Raw genomic sequence first — 18174 nt, forward strand, 5'->3', positions numbered from 1 at the left:
TTTGGGAATTCTTTATAAATAATTTGCTTGAATTTTTGTGGCTGTGTTGTGAATATTCTGCAACAAAATAATCATCTCTAAATTATGATCTGGTATTTTACTTTTAATTCATTTGATAATGATATTTAACATATATTATAGAGATGAAACCATCACTGTGCACTATGATTTTCAAACTTTGAAATCTCATTGGAATTGTAAACTGTACATAGGGCACAAAATGAGAAAGGGAATGTATTCCGAATCTGCTTCATGTTTCTGAAGCTGTACTTGTAGTCTATCTTATCCCTCTGATGCTAGTGCTTTACTTGCTATTAATTTTGTTGTAGTTTGCACAAGTACTTTATTAACAATGCAGGTTCATGATCTGTTGAAGCTTTACAATTAAATTGATATCCCTTCTAAGCATTTGTTGTTCAAAATTCCTTCAACTTGGCAAGTAAGTTTCATGACAAAAATCTCTATTCCTTATCTTTAGATTTTTCTTCAAGGGAATATATTCATGAATGCTCGTAGTTTTTGTCATCTAACTATTTTTTCTAATTGATTGCATCTCCACTTAGGGAATAGAGGCTGCAAGATTACTGGAATCTGAGAGCATACAAACTCATTTGACTTCTGTATACAAATTTTATATGTCTAATTAATGGTTAAGTACATTACTTTCTCTTGCATAGCTTTGTCATGGGTACTCATCATTTTGAAATAAATTATCTTTGCTTGTCTTCTGCCATTACTTCTTATTAGTTCCATTTTATTACCTTCTTTTTAATGGTGATAGTTTCCTTTTGTTTCCTAAGCTTCGCTCAAGCAGCAGCTGCAGCTCAAGCTGGTGCATCTGTTATTCAGATATTTGTTGGTTGAATCAGGGTAATCTTCGACCTTTAGTTCCATAATGATCTTGGTCTTCTCAGTTTCATTTCATTGATGTTCATATTTATTATTCAGGATTGGGCACGGAATCATTATGGCAACCTTGAGGTAGAAGCTGCACTCAAAAGAGGAGAAGACCCTGGGATAGCTTTGGTTAGTTATAACAGTTTTAATATCTCAATTCCATAGTTGCATGGAATTCTGTTTAAATTCTTAGTACGCTTGATTATGGCATACTCTTATCTCGATATATTTTAATAATGGGCATTTATTTACTAATTCAGTTTTTTTTTTTTTAAATTCTACGATAGGCAAATTAACAACTCTTCTAAATACCTACTATTCTATGCCTTTTCGTCCTCTGCTTTGTGTTAAGCACGCTAATACACATTAATACTTTCAGTTGTAATTAATTCTTTTCTATTGTAATTGGTTAATGTATATTCCTCTCTTATTATTCTTTGTATAGCTTGCATTGCATGAGGAAGGACACCTGTCCTCTTTATTTCGTTCCTTAGTTTGTATTATTCTTTAGGTGATTTTTATTTTTCTTTTGGCATAAAGTTGCTTTCATATATAGTTTAACCAATTTGATATTGTAAGGCAAAGTGGCGAACCAACATAAAGTTATGAAGTTGGAATGGCCAATTGGCTATCATTTAGTTAATGGCTTAATATGGCATGATTATGAACACTAGTTTGTCCTTGACTATGAAGTTCCCATGTTGTCATTGACAAGTTAATCGATCACAACATATAATATGAATATCACTGCTATTATATGATAATTCAGAAATAAAAAAGATGCAAAAAAATTACACTACTATTCCTGCAGCTGTGACTGCCAAAGCATCCGAAGAGTGAAAACCATCATAACTCAGAACCTGCATGCATAGGAAGATAATGAAATTTCTAGGAAATATGAAGCATAAATTAATGTAGAAAGACTGCTCTAACATACTGACCTGTTCAGAAAATAAAAGTGTTACATGTTTATCAACGCATAAAATGCATAGAACAGCAGGATGTAGCCAGCCATGAGACTTTTCTTAGACACTTAATACCTAGTATGTTTGTGTAATTTGTTCCCTTTTCTCTTTCTTTGTATTAAACTAGGTACTTGTAATAATACTTGCTGTGTGCCTATATTTGTTGCACCCAAGAAAGTATCTGAATTTCATGGTAGAAGCCTTCATGGTTATGATTTAAATCTTGCTTGTTAATTGTATTTTCATATATATATATATATATATGAAAATGATGAACTTTTTAGGTTCACAAAAACAAATACCCTTGTAAAGGATGAAACAAGAAATGTTTGAGACTCAGCATGTACTTCAATTCAATGGCAATGTTTCTATTAGATCTTCATGATTATGATTTAAATCTTGCTTGTTTTATGTATTTTCCTTTTACTAGTGATCTGCATAGAGACTGTTCTTCATATTATTTAACTGTTCAGAACATATTTCGCATGGACATGCTTGCGGCTATAAAAAAGAGGCATCAAACAAGTAAAGATTTCTTATTTTTGAACTTCGTTGTGGTACAAAAAGTTATAGTGAATATTAAAAGCATGAGTCATTCGATCATATACATGTATATGTTGACAAAGAGATGTATATATGTCTATGTTTGTTTGCAGATGGATGGATCTTCATTATTGTCCTCTGCTGAAGAAAACCTACAACCCCAAGGAGAGTGACAATAACAAGTTCTGGTACAAGATTAGTGACATACTCAATGTCCAATTTCATTATAGCTTACTCCTGAATCATTGAAGCACACCAACTTTGGTTTTATTAATTCATTAAGTGAGGTATTTGCTCTTCAAGTTTGTTAATTTTGTTTACTTTTGAAACCTGCATCTTGCTTTCCATCTCCAAAATCAAGATATTCATCACATTCAATTAATGCCAATGTTTCTGTAACTTTCATGGTTTTAATCACTTTGTTTTGATAGGCTTTATGTGTATTGAGCTCCACTAAATACAATTCCAGATAATGATGTAGCAAAGTTGCAAAGAAAACCCAGGTTAGCAAGAATATATACAGAAAATTCAGATTGTATTTTATTGTTCAGAACATATATATTTCACATGGAAAAAGTAAACTATTTCTTACTTTTGAACTTGGGAGTGGTACAAAAATACACACATATGTTTAGACTTTTTCAGAACATATATATTTCACACAAAAATAGATAATATGATTTTGTGATTTCTTATATTCATGATTTTAGATTACTACTCCAAACCTCTTTGATTTGATTAAGTCTTTCTCATTAATATTGCATTCCAAATCCTTAAACTTGTTCTTGGATAGTGAATTACAAGAAGTATATATACACATTATAGAGGATGTGACCGTGTATAGTGCATACTCTTGTATTGTTCTTGTATGAGATTACATGTGTTGGAAGTCTGGTATTGATTTCTTCTTCTTGTTGTTTGGTATGCTTTTAGGGAACCAAACAGAGTGGTTGAGGAGTAAAAACTGATCTAGGGTATTGACAAATTGGAATTTTAAGCTTTTGTCAGGTATTGAGATATTTATATACTATATATACAAAAGAACTACATACAACACAAGATACAAAATATGATTTATATTATATTAATCAATTTCTAGCTAGAACATAGAGAGTAGAATAATAATTAATTATAGCTCTAAATTAGTTAACCACATTATTCATTACTACCCACCAAACTTGTTGACGAAACTTTGTTATTAATTAACTTGAAACTTTCCATCAGATCTTTATATGCAATTGGTCTTAACTTTTGGGATTATTTTCAAGTAAGTTCTTAGATATTATAATGTACTATTTCCTTTTGTGATGTCTTGATCTTGGGTGTTGTCTTTTGATCTTCAAGAATCATTTTATTCATAAGAATCAATGTGGAATTACAGTGATTTCATTAAAAAAATTCTATACTTCTTGCAATCGGCTTTCATTATACTTCTACTGTCATTGTTGTTATTTTGGTTATTGGCTAAGAGTTCTGATATATCCTTTGAATCACAGGTAGGACATCCTTGGTTTTCTATCTTGACGAGGACAGACATTTTTAATGAGAAAGATAATCATTATGAGTTTCCAGCTAATCTGGTATGTAAGCTTTGCAACCTTAAACATGCACTTCAAATTTACATTGACTTTGTAAAACCTCCAAATTAGCTCGCTGCTATATATGAGCGTATGGACCATGCAAGTTGAATAGCTAGAGGACTAGCTATTATGTATTATTTCATATTAATACTTTATTTCCTTGAAAATAGTATAACTTTTTCGATATTATAAGATTTTTTATTTATTTTGTTTGAATTCTATATGTTAACCTTAAACGTGTACCTTGCAATTGATTATTTTTCTTATTATAAGTATATACTTGAAATAGCTATATTTAGTATTGTTATTCAAGCAATGCTTATAGACTTTGAACTCGCTAAAGAAAGAGATGGAGGATGCTATCTAAGATGAGGACGCTCTTTTTTATCTTTGTTGTGTACCTTATATTTATTCTATTTATATTGAGTATTTTTTGGTCTTCTTTTTAGTCAATATTATATGGGTTAATATAACAAAGCACTCCTCCTATCTCATTTACAACACCACCCTTTACTTTAGCACAGTCAATACTGTCGTTTGATTACAAGCCCTTCCTGAAATTCCAAGATTCTTATGGAATTTTAATTACTGGATCTTAGTCTTGGAATTGTATACTTTACTGGCTTAAGCATAAAACACCTTAATGTAAATGAGGTTTTCCAGTGCATATTTTTTGTTAGATTTTGAATTTGAATGTCCTGCTTGAGTGAAAGATTGTTCATAGTGGTTGATTGTCACTAATTTTCCAGGTATAGACCAACTTCAAGGTTTAGAGTACTGTATTGAATCAAGTCCATCTTGGGGTATATTCATTTCTTCATTTATTGATTCTTTATGTTATTTTTCTTCTATTTCTTATTTTAAAGTGTTATTTGTTTCATTTGGAAAAACAGGGGAGGTAGTATTTCAGGGTTTTCAGCACTACATTTTGGCCCTTGGAACTGCAATGATGATCCCTTCTTTCCTTGTTCCTTACATGGGTGGTACTGATGTGAACTCATTTTTCATAAAAGACCAATATTTCTTTTTAAGCAAGAAATTAATATAGTTTGTGAACAGATCCTTTAATGTTTCCTCATACTAATTTTGCTCATCCACTTTTCTGTACTAAAGTGATAAAGTCAAGTTTTTGGAGTTGTTTATGTATCAAAGTTGAAACTTTGTTAATGATTTTATGAACCATCTTTGAAAAATAAAATTTCATCAGGGTGATAAAGTCAGAGTAGTACAGACTCTACTATTTGTTGAAGAAATTAACACACTTCTTCAAACTCTCTTTGGAACCAGACTGCCTACTGTTATTGGAGGGTCTTATGCATTCATGGTCCCTATTATATCTATCATTCATGATTTATCATTGGCTAGTATTGAGGACCCTCATATCATAAGTGAAACCCTTCTATTCTTGAATAAGGCATTTCCTTTTCCTTGATATCACTAAAGCATTCTTTTATGGTATGACTTCTTTCCTATCTATGTGTTGTAAGGAGCTTACTTTTCTTGTACATTTTTCTAGAGATTTCTCAACACCATGAGAGCAGTCCAAGGTGCTTTGATAGTAGCATCAAGCATACAGATTATCCTTGGATACAGTCAAATTTGGGCCATCTGTTCCTGGTAAGATTTATCTATCTTGGAATTAGAGGTAGTTGATTCAGGTATAATGCTGAAGCCTGAAAACAACAGTATAATAGCTTGTGATTCTTGCTATTCAAATGGTTCTTTAGAGGGAATAAAAATTGGATGGTTCCTATTCCAAGGGGGAAAACAATGATTCCTTTGTTTTTAAGTGTCAAGTGCAGTACCAATCTTTCAAAATCCTGATATTTCTATGCAATTTACGGTATTGAACTTGGTTTGGTCACATTTTTAGTCTTACTGAACCATTTTCTCTAGTTCAGACATGATATGGACTAGTCCTTTATGAATGCTGAATGGACATTTGACCATATGGTCCCCATTCTTGTTTCCTTCTTGAAGGTCATCTTGTCTACACTTGCTTTCACAGCGTTTGAACTTCCTCCTAACAATGCTAATGGAACAAGAATCCTGGAGTTCCTTTTCCACTCAAGGTCTGATTTGGTGAGAATTTTATTCTGTATGTCACTTTAATCTTGGTCGCAAGTGATCAACATTGCTTTCAATTTTGAATTGCTTTTCTATAGCCCTTTTAATTCTTTAGTTTATTCCATGAATTTCTAATGTCTGATTTTACTCATTCGCCTGAGTAGAATGCATAAAACATTCATTAATTTTGTTTAATTTTTCTCATCTTCTTCAATAGACAGGGAATAGTGTTTTTTTCACTTAATTGAAAATTTTCATTCTCCCTAAGGTAACATGTAAACTACCCTTTTTTTTTCCAAATTTTCTATGGAACTCTGACTAGAATGTACCCATGGCAGGTCAATATAAGAAGTGTTGATGAGGTTATTGTGATTGGTGCTGGTCTTTCTCTGTATTCATCAGCTTTTGTTCTGCAGGTAATTTTATTTTAGAAGTGTAGAAAATGTATTTTGATAAAATAACAGGTTTCTTTTCTTTTCAAGTATTGACATGTTTGACATAATAATGCAAGTAGAAGTTACTAGCATGTCCACTTTATAGGCTTTATCTTTCTATCGATTGTGGCATATTAGGCTATTAATGTATATTTATAGGATTGTACCTGTCCTATATATGCATCCAGTGTGCATGGGATTACATTCTTTTAGTTAAATTTTCTTCTTATTTCTCAGTTTTTGAACAGAAACTAATAAATTATACAACTAATAAATGTATATATATACAACAAATCACTCTTTCTACAACACAAGAGTATAACTTTATTGAAAAAGTATTATAATAACTAGTAAAGTAAAAAATCAGTATTGAAAAAGAGGGAAATGAAATAAAAAGGCAACATCTTTTCAGGGAAAGCCCGCTCAAAGTAAAACACATTATTTTTTTTTTACCTAACTTTAGAAGTTTCAGAGTCACTTTTCTTTCGACCTAGCCTTCCTATTCTGTTCTAATGGTTTCCATTTGCTCTAGCCAGAATGCCTTCTCTCTTGGATTCAGAAAACTGAGCCGGGTCTTTCTTCTGTTCTAGTTTTGAATTGATCGAACCAAGTTCTCATCGTTTTAAGTTTTTTCCTAATTTTGGATGCCTCAAAATTTATGTTTTTGCACAAATTTTCTTTTGTGTTTACAAGAATTACTCTGTTTTTCAGTTTACAAGAATTACTTTATATGCTTTTTTTGGGGGCTGATTTTCCCATGACTTTTTTTAGTACTTACACATTATTCTTGGAATATTTTAAATTTATAATGTGAAAGTTTCTAATAATAACAATATTATATATGCAGAATTATGAACCAGGATACCCAGCACCTCCAAAATTTCTCCTCTAATTGAAGCAGTAGTGACCATTAGGTACACAAATTTCAACTATTAAAAATGGTTTAGTCATTTGATTTTTCACTTTTTCGAGCAAAAGGGTAGCTTTAAATTTAAACATTAACCTAAAAGAAGCTATTTGTTTTTCTTTCATAGTTTTGTTTTGGTTCTTGAATGGCTTATTAAATATGATCACTTTTCATTGGTTTTTGATGGTATTTTATTTGTTTGAATGCAGTTACTTAGTTGGCTTCTCAAAATTGTAGGAACTATAACTATGTTGCATGTGTAGTAAATGTCTGTTTATGTCAGTCTACCTATTTTAATGTTGCACTAGGGAAATGGGAGAGTGCTCTTATGCATGGAGTGATTTGAAAACAACTTCTTGTTTGATGTTGCCTTTTGTGGTTTGGTTTAAGCTGTTATGGTATGCATGTGGAGGACTGATTATAGAGGCTTGGGCATGTCTAGTTTCATCCTCTACTTATAAAATCCAGTCTTTCTTACTTTATTTGTGCCCTCCTAGATAGATGTTAAAACTAGTGACATGTGACTATTTTACTACTTGGCTATTCATGCATTTTTCTGTTGAAATATGTTTTACTGTACATTGGCTTTAAGGTCTGTTAACTATTTTTTGCACTTTGGAATGTGCACAAATGGGAATCTTCAATTTGTTGTGTTTTGATTATTTAAAAATTTGCCAAGAGTTTCTTTTCTTGATAGGCTTGTTTGATTTTTCTATAATTTTTTTGGTTTACCTTGTTCTTTCTATTGATATTTTTCTTTCTTTATGCTCTAGGCGGTGTATTTTGCTTTAATGGGCATTGGCAGCTCATTTCATGCTTAAGAAACTGCTGTGAGTGGGAAATTCGAGAGTCGAGTGTGGTAAATACTGTTCTTTTCCTGTGTACTGTGTTATGTTTGGGGTCATTTGGGACATGTTACTTTCTGATTCTTTTGAGATTTGCACGTAAAAGCCTCAACTTATCTATTTGCATACATTTTTTGAAAACATTAGGTTCTGGCCTTCAGGTACTGTGTGACTTCAGGCCATCAACTATGGAGGTTAACATAACAATAAAGCTTTTACTTGTGTTGCTTCTCTCGACAGTGGAGTTTTTTTTGTCTCAGTTCACGTTTTGGTGGCATGATAGACATGGAATCTGTTGAGGACGTGGCTAATATTTCTAATGTGTCTGGGATTACTACCCATTCTTTGCAACTGTACAGTCATTGCTGACCACTGGACCCTCTCCTTGCAACTGTACAGTCATTGCAACTGTTATTTTTTAATTTGGCAAATACTAGGAGCTTAGGCATATATGCACTGTCAAGGGAGAATATTTTGTGCTGAAAGTAATAACTTTTCAATATGTTGAATATTTAAGACTACTTGAATACTTAAAGAACATTTTGTTGTTGCTGAAAGTGTTGAATGTTTTAAACTAATTTATGGATTGTTAATACAATGTTGAATGTTTTTACTTTTTGTTATTTGAAAATCAAGTTCATTTGATGATGCTAGTATATATTAGAAAGCTAATTTTAATTATATAAAAAAATTAAAATATAATAGAATAAATTAGTGTTATATAAATGAATATATAATGAGAATTTAAACTTATCTAAATATTAAAATAATATGAAAATTGTGTTATAATATCTATTACAATAACACTTTTTATGTAAAGAATTTTGTTATGCAAACTTCATTATATAACACAAAAATGTGTTATACTAAAGTGTAGTATAACACAAATTTATAAGTATTGAAATGTGTTATATAATCGACTATAAATAATATAATTAAACACTTCTCTATTTATTAAAATAACATAGAAAGTGTGTTATCGTTGACAGTATAATAACACATTTGTATAACAATGATAAAGTGTTATGTAAAGTACCTTGACCTACGATAACATAGTCGGTCTTAACACATCAAAAAGTGTTATGGTATGTTTTGATAACACATTTTTGGTGTTATTAATAGCATTTTTTCTTGTAGTGAAAGTACCTCCCTAGATGCAACAACTAATGGTAATTGTAATCGGTGAGCAAAGCAATGAAATAGTATGCATATGGGCAATCTTTAAGAAATAATGCTTGCAAACCTTTCCATTCAGAACCCATATATTACTAGCCCCATCATATCCTTGTCCACGAATATTTTGAATATCAAGACAATGATGAGAAAGAACTCTATATATTTCATTCTTTAGAGTTAATACAAATGTCTCTTTAACATGTGCAAGATCAAAAAATCATTCTTGTATAAAACCATCATCACCAACAAACCTCAAGATTATAGCCATTTGCTACTTCTTAGACTCATCTCGTGCCTCATCAACAATAATGCAAAATTTAGAACTTCCAACATCTTCACGAATTTTGTTTCGCACTTTCTTTGCAATAACTTCTAAAATCTCTTTCTAAATTTTGGGCGAAGTATACTTCGAGGATTTAGGGGCATTTTCCAAAACATCTTGTGCAACATTTTCATCATACGAAGCAAATGTTTTAACCAACTCAAGAAAATTACCTCGATTTATTGACTCAGGAGTCTCATCATGACCTCTAAAAGCACATCCTTGAAATGCAAGCCAACGAACAACATTAATTGATGTATTCACTTGTAGTCAATTCTTGAGAATTTTTTTAGAGCTTTGTGCATTCATTACTTTATCAATATGTTGTGATCGCTTTAATAAATCCTCACTAGATTTCAAAGCATTATTATGACAAGAACAAGGATCTTGCCCAACATGATTCAAAAAGGCACAATTTGTTCCATCATTAATCTTCTTCCAACTTGTAAATCCTGTGATAGTAAATGTATCCCATCCAAAACGTCTTGATGCTTTCATTGTAAAAAGATAACAAGGTAAACAATAAGCAGCATCTTTTGATGGAGAGTACTCTAGCCAAGATGCAAATTGCACAAACCAAGAAGATTGAAAGAGACGATGATGCTTTTCAGGACTGGATGGTGGATATTTTGATAGGTGTATTTGATATGGACTCATTCTAAAGTAAGCTCTTCTTATTTCATCATGTCGATTGTGTCTGCACAGTTGTATTGGAGGTGTAAACAGATTTCCTAATATCTATTACCGATTCTTAGGAAATTAGTGGTTGGTGAATATTTTTTAGTAATTGTAAATGGATCATTACTATATTTAGTTTCCTTACTTATAGAGATAGTTTTGTGTATATATATTCATCGCCTTTGTAATGCTTACAAAATAAATTGAAGGAAATAAAAAATGAATTCTGAAAGTTATGTGCTTTCATGGTACCAGAGCCACGTCGATCCTAAATCCACGAATTTTTTTTATCAACCCAGAACAAATCATCTTCCCAAAATGTCATCATCAATCCTTTCCTTCTCCTTCATGGCTACTTCTAGAGAAATCACTGCTGCTGTACTGATCAAGCCCACTGTACCTGTACCTCCACAGATTGTTCTTCACCAAGAAAACACAACCTATCCCACTAGAATCACTCTAAATGAGACAAATTACCCACTTTGGTCATAGCTTATAGAGATGCGTATTAGTGCCTCAAACAAAGTCGGGCATCTCACTAGAGAAATGACAAAACAAACATCTGGAGATCCTGCACTCGACACTTTGATTACCGAAAATAACAAAGTGAAGAGTTGCCTTACCGACTCCATGTCCCCTCCCTTGATGCAAAGATTTATTCGGCTTTCGACAACAGCTGAAATATGGGCTACTCTATCCAAAACTTTTTATGATGGATCTGATGAGACATGTCTCTTTGAATTCAACCAAAAATCATTCTCCATCAGACAAGAAGGTCGATCTTTATCCATATACTATAACAAACTTTGTGCTATTTTTCAGGAAATTGATCACAGATCCATTACATTAGAAAATACTATTGAAGGAATCATGCACCTACATTCTGCAATGGCTAGGCTTCGGTCCACATTTTTCTGAGTGGACTTGATCCTGAATTTGATCAGGTCCGTGGAGAAATTCTAAGGAAAGAGCCAAAAATTGATTTGGAAAGTAGTTATGCATATGTTTGGCAGGAGTCTCAACAAAAACAAACAATGGGAGGCTCACGTTTGATTTCAGACAATTCTACTATGGTGGCTCATCGCCCTCGACCTAGAGCATCATTTGGATCCTTCAAACCTCGAAACAATCTGCAAGGAAAATCTGGTAATTTGTCCTGCACATATTGTGGTGAAACATGCCACTCAAAACAATGATGCTATGAAATCATTGGGTACCCAGAGTTGTTAAATTTCACAAAAAAACCAAGGAAGCAAATTCCTGGAAAGGCCGTAGTTGCAAACACTAATGAAGAAACTCCCACAGACAAACCTTCTGCTCATGTCACCTTTCCAGGTATTATCGATAGCACATCTATTTTTTCTGCACACTGTAAGAATAGTACTTGGATTATTGATACAAGTACATCTGATCATATGACAAAAGATTCTGGTCATTTAAATCCATTTTCTCTTCACCTTAAACTATCGTATCCATAGCAAATGGTAGTACTTCACCTGTTACTGGAGAGGGCCCTGTTACTTTATCCAAAACACTTACTCTTGATACTGTACTTGTTGTTCCTTCCTTAGAATATAATTTGTTATAAGTCAGTCAAATTACTTCTAAACTATCATGTATAGTGATTTTTTGGCCATCGTACTATGTATTTCAGGACATTCGAACTTGGAAGATTCTTGGTTATGGTGTTAAATGGGGCAAACTCTACTATTTGGATATGATAGACAACAACAATCCAAAGGCAAATAATACAATTTCAAGTGAAGCAGAAAAATCTCGAACAACTATTTGGTTGTGGCATCGAAGATTAGGACATCTTTCTTTTGATTACCTTAAAAAAATTGCAACCCCATTTGTTTTCAAATATAAGTGTTTCTGATTTTAAATGCGAAGTTTGTGAATTGGCTAAAAATCATCATGTATCCTATTTGCCAATTCTTAATGCAAAGTTTTGAACATTTTATGGTCATCCATTCAGATGTTTGGGGACCTTCAAAAATTCCCTATATTTCTAAAGCTCGTTATTTTGTTACTTTCGTTGATGAATGTACTCGTATGACTTGGGTTTCTCTTCTTAAACATAAATGTGATGTATGTGCAGCATTTCAGGAGTTTCATAGTATGGTTTCCTCTCAGTATCAAAAATGTATTTGAGTTTTTTAAACTGATAACAGAACTGAATTCACAGTCATACCAACACTAGGAATTTTTTTGCATATTCATGGGATTTGACATCAAACATCTTGCACCTATGCCCCAGAGAAAAATGGTTTAGCAGAAAGAAAAAATAGACAAATCATGGAAGTTGTTCGTGCCTCACTTTTTGGCATGAATATGCCACGATTTTATTGGGGCGAGGCTGTGAAATCTTCTTGTTGTCTAATCAATTGAACACCATCCAGAGTTATTAATTTTCAAAGTCTACTCCAAAAGATGCAATCTCTGCTTTCCATTCCTCCCTCACCGAACCTTGAACCACGAGTTTTTGGTTGTGCAACGTAAGTTCATGTTCCCAAAGTTCAACGAACTAAACTTGATCCATGTGCGAAGAAATGTGTTTTTGTGGGTTATTCAAATTTTCAGAAAGGCTATCGTGTCATAATCCTCATACCAAAAAATTACATGTCACTATTGATGTTTCTTTTCATGAAAATGAGTCATATTATTCAAGGGGAAATTATCAAACTCCTCTTCAGGGGAGAATGGTATTGAAGAGAGTTTTGACAATATCCAAAACAATACTAATGAGGTTGTTGAATTAGAGGAAGGAAATGAAGATCCTATACAAGGACAGAACTCCAGCACAAACCAAGAAACAATTGTTGAAAGTCTTTATCAAATAGTAGATATTTCACATTTTCCCTTGTTAACACCATCATCTGAAGAACCAACTAAAGTCGAAAGTATCCTTCCTCAGGTAACTTCTCAACCTTTACTAAATGAATCAAATATAATTCCTCCTATTATTGTAGAAGACACAACTCCTAGATATCCACAAAGAATAAATACAGGAGTCCCAAAGAAACAGTATGAACCTAATCTTAAGTCTACCTCAAAATACCCCATTAGAAACTATGTATCTGACCATAGACTGTCAAAATCATGTGCATTTACTATTGATCAATTACCCTCTGTTTCTATTCCTAATAGTGTGCATGATGCTTTATGTAATGTCCCAAATTCCTTGATATGGCTTAGTGCCTAGATTAGGAGCCCGGGAGGGCAATAACTGATTTAATGCATTATTATGTGATGATATGCATGATTATGTGTGTTGTATTATTATATGACTGTATTTGCATATATGTGGGCCATTTATTATAAGAAGGGTATTTTTGTAATTTTGGCCAATTGAGGGTGTATTTGTATATTTATGTGCATGTATGTGATATATGGGTGAGACCACATTATTATGTGGATATATTTGAGCTATTCGGCATGAGACAATCCTAGGAAGCAAGTTAGCGGTTTGGTCATAACTGGGTTAATTATCGGGATCGGGGTGAGCCTAGGGGTAATTTGGTGCTTAGTACATTACCGGGATTGAGCGGGTAATGGGAAATGATTTAATAATTATTTGAGGATATTGAGAGTAACGGGAATTGTGTGACGTCAATTATGATTAACGGGGTAGGTGGTAATGATAAAATTTCCCTTGGGTGGCTTTGAGGGATTAGGATGGCGTTAGGGATATTCTAGTCATTTTAGGTTAAATTTGATGGATTTGGTCAAGGGGGAAGGTTGTAGAAGAACCAATCAAAATAGAAACAAGGCACTCTTTCTCTTCTCTCCCGACTATTCCCTTTCTCTCTCTCTCGGTGTGATTTGTGGAGGCTAAGGTTAAGGATTCAAGCTTGGAGTTCTAGAGTTTGAGGTTTAGGATTGAATTGCTACAGCTAGGAGGTGTTGATTCATAGTTGAGGTAATGATTCTAAGCTTAAACTTTGAGCTTTCCTCAATTTTTTATGTTGTTTATAATCCTGGAAGTTTGAACATGGATTTTGGTAGCATTTTAAGTGTTATAAAGCTTGGGGCGGTAATGTTGTGTTGAGGTTTGGTATTAATTCAAGGATTGTTTGGTATTGTTTTTGGTTGAGTTTGAATTGAAGGAAATGCAGGGGAGCTGGGTTCGCGAGGTCAAGTCGTGGCTGTGTTCTTGGGTGCCGCAACTTGAGTGAACCCCAGAACCTTGATGGGGCTCTGTCTGCATAGCGCGCTGCAACCTTCAAGGGCAAGTCATGGCCCACCCCTAGCACCCAGCCAGGGGGCTTTATGTCTAGGAGGTGCACCGCAGTCCTTGGGGGGCAGGTCACGGCCCGCCTGTTTCTTTTTGGCCAGGCATGGTTTTAAGAGTGGGTTTTCAAACCTTAAGGCTCGGGATCGAATCAACTACCCAATTTGGTAGAATTTGAGGTCTCGGGGACTAGGACTTGGTCCAGGAATCTTTTATTACTCATTGCATTATGAATGCTTGGTTGCATTGTTTACTTGAGCAACGCACTAACTTATCAGTCAGAAACGACAATAGTACTATGTGTTGGTCGTGAAGCTCTGACTTATCAGCCAGGATCGACAATAGTACCGAGCGTTGGTCGTATGACATTGACTTATGAGTCAAGAGCGAAAATAGTGCAATGAGTATTGGTTGATATGATTAGATCTAATCAATTGAGCATTATATGCCCGTTCAACCCCATGGTCGAAGAAAACTAAAGCGCTTGGCTAGTCTATGGCTAGTTACTCAGAGCCAAGGCTGAAAGGCCCAGGTGACTTGATGGTCACATGGCTTTGGGCACAGGTCTGCAGAATGAATTCACAGTCATCTGTTCAGGGCACAGGACCCTAGAATGACTTCACATTCATCTATTCAGGGCACAAGACCACAGGATGTCCCACAGTCATCTTATTAGGGTTGTACGCCCCAGAATGATTCCATGATCATTTATTGATATTTGTGTGCATGCAGTAATAAGTTTTCTTGCTGAGTCTTGGCTCACGGGTGCTATGTTGTGTAGGTAAAGGGAAAGAAAAGCTTACCCAGCTGTTATTGGAGAGCTTAGGTGGCGACGTGTACATATGCGGCCACTTGACCACCACAGCCAAAGTTTCTCAGGGGAACTAGGGTTTAACCCTATTTTTGTTGCTTAGGTCGGCGGGATTGTAACTTTTGAATTGTAATGACCATTTTGGATTGTAAATAACTTTGTAAACACTATTATTGGATCCCATGTACATCTTAACGTTTTTAATAAAATATCTATTCCTTTTGACCTAAATTTTAACCCTGCTATTAATAACACTTAGATGTGCGTTTATGGCCTAATGACTCATTTAGCGAGTTAAGCACTATTTAAAATACACAGTGTGAAGGTCTTGGTTATCCTGTTACACTTTATCTGACCCAAAGTGGAGAAAAACTGTAAACGAAGAGATGGAGGCCTTATAAAAAAAATGCTACTTGGGAACTTGTACCTTTGCCAAAAGGAAAAAAGACAGTCGGGTGTAAATGGATGTTCACACTAAAACTTAAAGAAGATCGCAGCATAGACAGATACAAAGCATGACTAGTTGCAAAAGGATATACGCAGAAATATGGGGTAGACTATCAAGAAACCTTCCCACCAGTAGCAAAAATGAACACAATTTGTATTCTCTTATCTATTGTAACTAATCGAGACTGGCCACTGCAACAATTTGATGTTAAAAATTCTTTTTTAAATGGAGATCTAGAAGAAGAATTGTATATGGATTATCATCCAGGAACGAAGCTTTCAAAATCTGAGATGGTCTGTAAGCTGAAGAAGTCATTGTATGGTCTAAAATAGTCACCAAGTGTATGGTTTGGAAGATTTTCAAAAACTATGAACTTTTTTGGTTATAGGCAAAGTAATTCAGATCATACTCTGTTTATAAAAACTAATGGAAGTCAAATAACTGCTCTGATTGTGTATGTTGATGATATTATTATTACAGGTGATGACTCGAATGAAATAAATGCATTAGAAGAATACTTGTCCACCAAGTTTAAAATGAAGAATCTTGATCATCTAAAGTATTTCATAGGGATTGAGGTTGCAAGGTATCAATGTGGAATCTCATTGTCACAAAGAAAGTATATGCTTGATCTTCTAACTGAAACTGGAATGCTTGATTGCAAACCTGCAGATACTCCCATAGAGATGAAGCATAAACTCAGCGAGTGTGAAGATCAAGTCCCAGCCAACAAAAGTCGCTACCAACATTTGGTTGGAAGATTAATATGCTTGTCACACACCAGACTAGACATAGCCTATCCTGTAAGTGTTGTAAGCCAATTTATGCATCCACCAACCGAAGAACATATGAATGTTGTATATCGAATCCTAAGATATTTAAAGAACTCTCCAGGTAAAGGACTGTTATTTTCAAAGAATGAAAAACTTGATGTTGAGGGTTATACAGATTCAGATTGGGTAGGAGACCAAACGACTAGAAGATCTACCTCTGGATATTTTACATTTGTAGGAGGAAATCTAATCACTTGGAGAAGCAAAAAGCAAAAAATTGTGGCAAGATCTATGCAGAAGCAGAATTTCGGGCCATGGCTCAAGGGGTGTGCAACTTATTGTGGATAAAAAATGTACTACAAGATCTACGGATCATGCATCTAAAACCAATGAACTTGTATTGTGACAACAAAGCAGCCATTAAAATAGCTCATAATCATGTACAACACGATCGCACCAAGCATGTGGAATTTGTGTTGGAAATTGTGCCCGGAAAGCATATGTAGTAGACATTATTTTATGAAATAAATAAATGAATTGAATTTGTTATGCATATATTTTATGGACTATATTATTTTGTGATAATATTATGTAAATATCAGAAAAATTCCTAAGTTCATATATGTGATCTCAAACACGTATTGGTACGGGAGGATTGTGTTTGAGATAAATGAACTTGAATAGTTCGCAGTAAAATAAAGTTATGGAATCTTTAAATTAGTTACTGCAAGTACGGTCCATTAGTATTATGAATACATGTGATCTAGATCCGAATCACTAGTGTGGTAGGACACTTTAGTGAAGGTGCTTTATATATTAGAGCATATATAGAACTGGACCAGATATATTTATTAATACTTAGTTAAATACCGTTTCGAAGTATTAATTAAATATATCAACTGATGATCATATACAAATAGATCTTAATCCTGAGGTTACTATGAACTCCTGTTTATGTTATATGAGTTCTTTGATTCATTTGTTAGGGTCTATCAGAATGATCAGGCTAGAAACTTTTGTTTTGGGAACTCATTAATGTAGATGGTTGGGGACATAGTATATAGATATGGAATCTATGCCTTCTCGCAAGAGATTGAATGATGGTTCTCTTAAGGGTTGACTTTTGGGGCTGAAAGGTTATTGAACTCAAATTCATAATTTAGTTATGAATTAACCTTCACTAGTAAAGACAATGGTACTTAAGGAAACAAGAGATAATTAAAAGGGTAAAACGGTAATTTTATTCTCGATTAATTATAAACCATTATTAGAGGGACAATTTGTATGCAATGATTATATCAATGGACGCTTTATAATTATATAGTACTGATTAGTGCTAAAAATATCATTTTATTAGTCTTAAAGTGTAAAATTAATTAAGTTTTAATTAATATTTTCATAGATTTATTGTCATATATTTAATATATGAAAATATTAATTTTAATTTAATTGGTGCTTAATTTTCTGGAAATAAAATGTAATTTGACAAAAAGA

General features: G+C 33.6%; 1 protein-coding gene across 1 annotated transcript; it reads right to left on the minus strand.

Annotated features, from left to right (window-relative positions):
- Positions 1-8572: 8572 nt before the first annotated feature.
- Positions 8573-10393, minus strand: LOC133805936 (uncharacterized). Its single transcript, XM_062244084.1, has 3 exons — positions 10049-10393; positions 9482-9583; positions 8573-8629 (listed from the first exon to the last, which is right to left on the minus strand). Exons 1-3 carry the CDS (start codon positions 10391-10393, stop codon positions 8573-8575), a joined length of 504 nt encoding a protein of 167 aa, XP_062100068.1.
- Positions 10394-18174: the final 7781 nt, after the last annotated feature.

Source organism: Humulus lupulus, chromosome X (assembly GCF_963169125.1).
Source record: "Humulus lupulus chromosome X, drHumLupu1.1, whole genome shotgun sequence".
Classification (NCBI taxonomy): domain Eukaryota; kingdom Viridiplantae; phylum Streptophyta; class Magnoliopsida; order Rosales; family Cannabaceae; genus Humulus; species Humulus lupulus.

What these genes read in the sequence shown, in the direction of transcription:
- LOC133805936 (XM_062244084.1), bottom strand. Translation starts at nt 10,393, where the DNA reads ATGAGTCCATATCAAATACACCTATCAAAATATCCACCATCCAGTCCT. An exon ending in GATCACAACATATTGATAAA is followed by an intron (nt 9,584 to 10,048) that starts GTAATGAATGCA and finishes TTAACTCTAAAG; the next exon opens with AATGAAATATATAGAGTTCT. An exon ending in TATGGGTTCTGAATGGAAAG is followed by an intron (nt 8,630 to 9,481) that starts GTTTGCAAGCAT and finishes ATGACTGTACAG; the next exon opens with TTGCAAGGAGAGGGTCCAGT.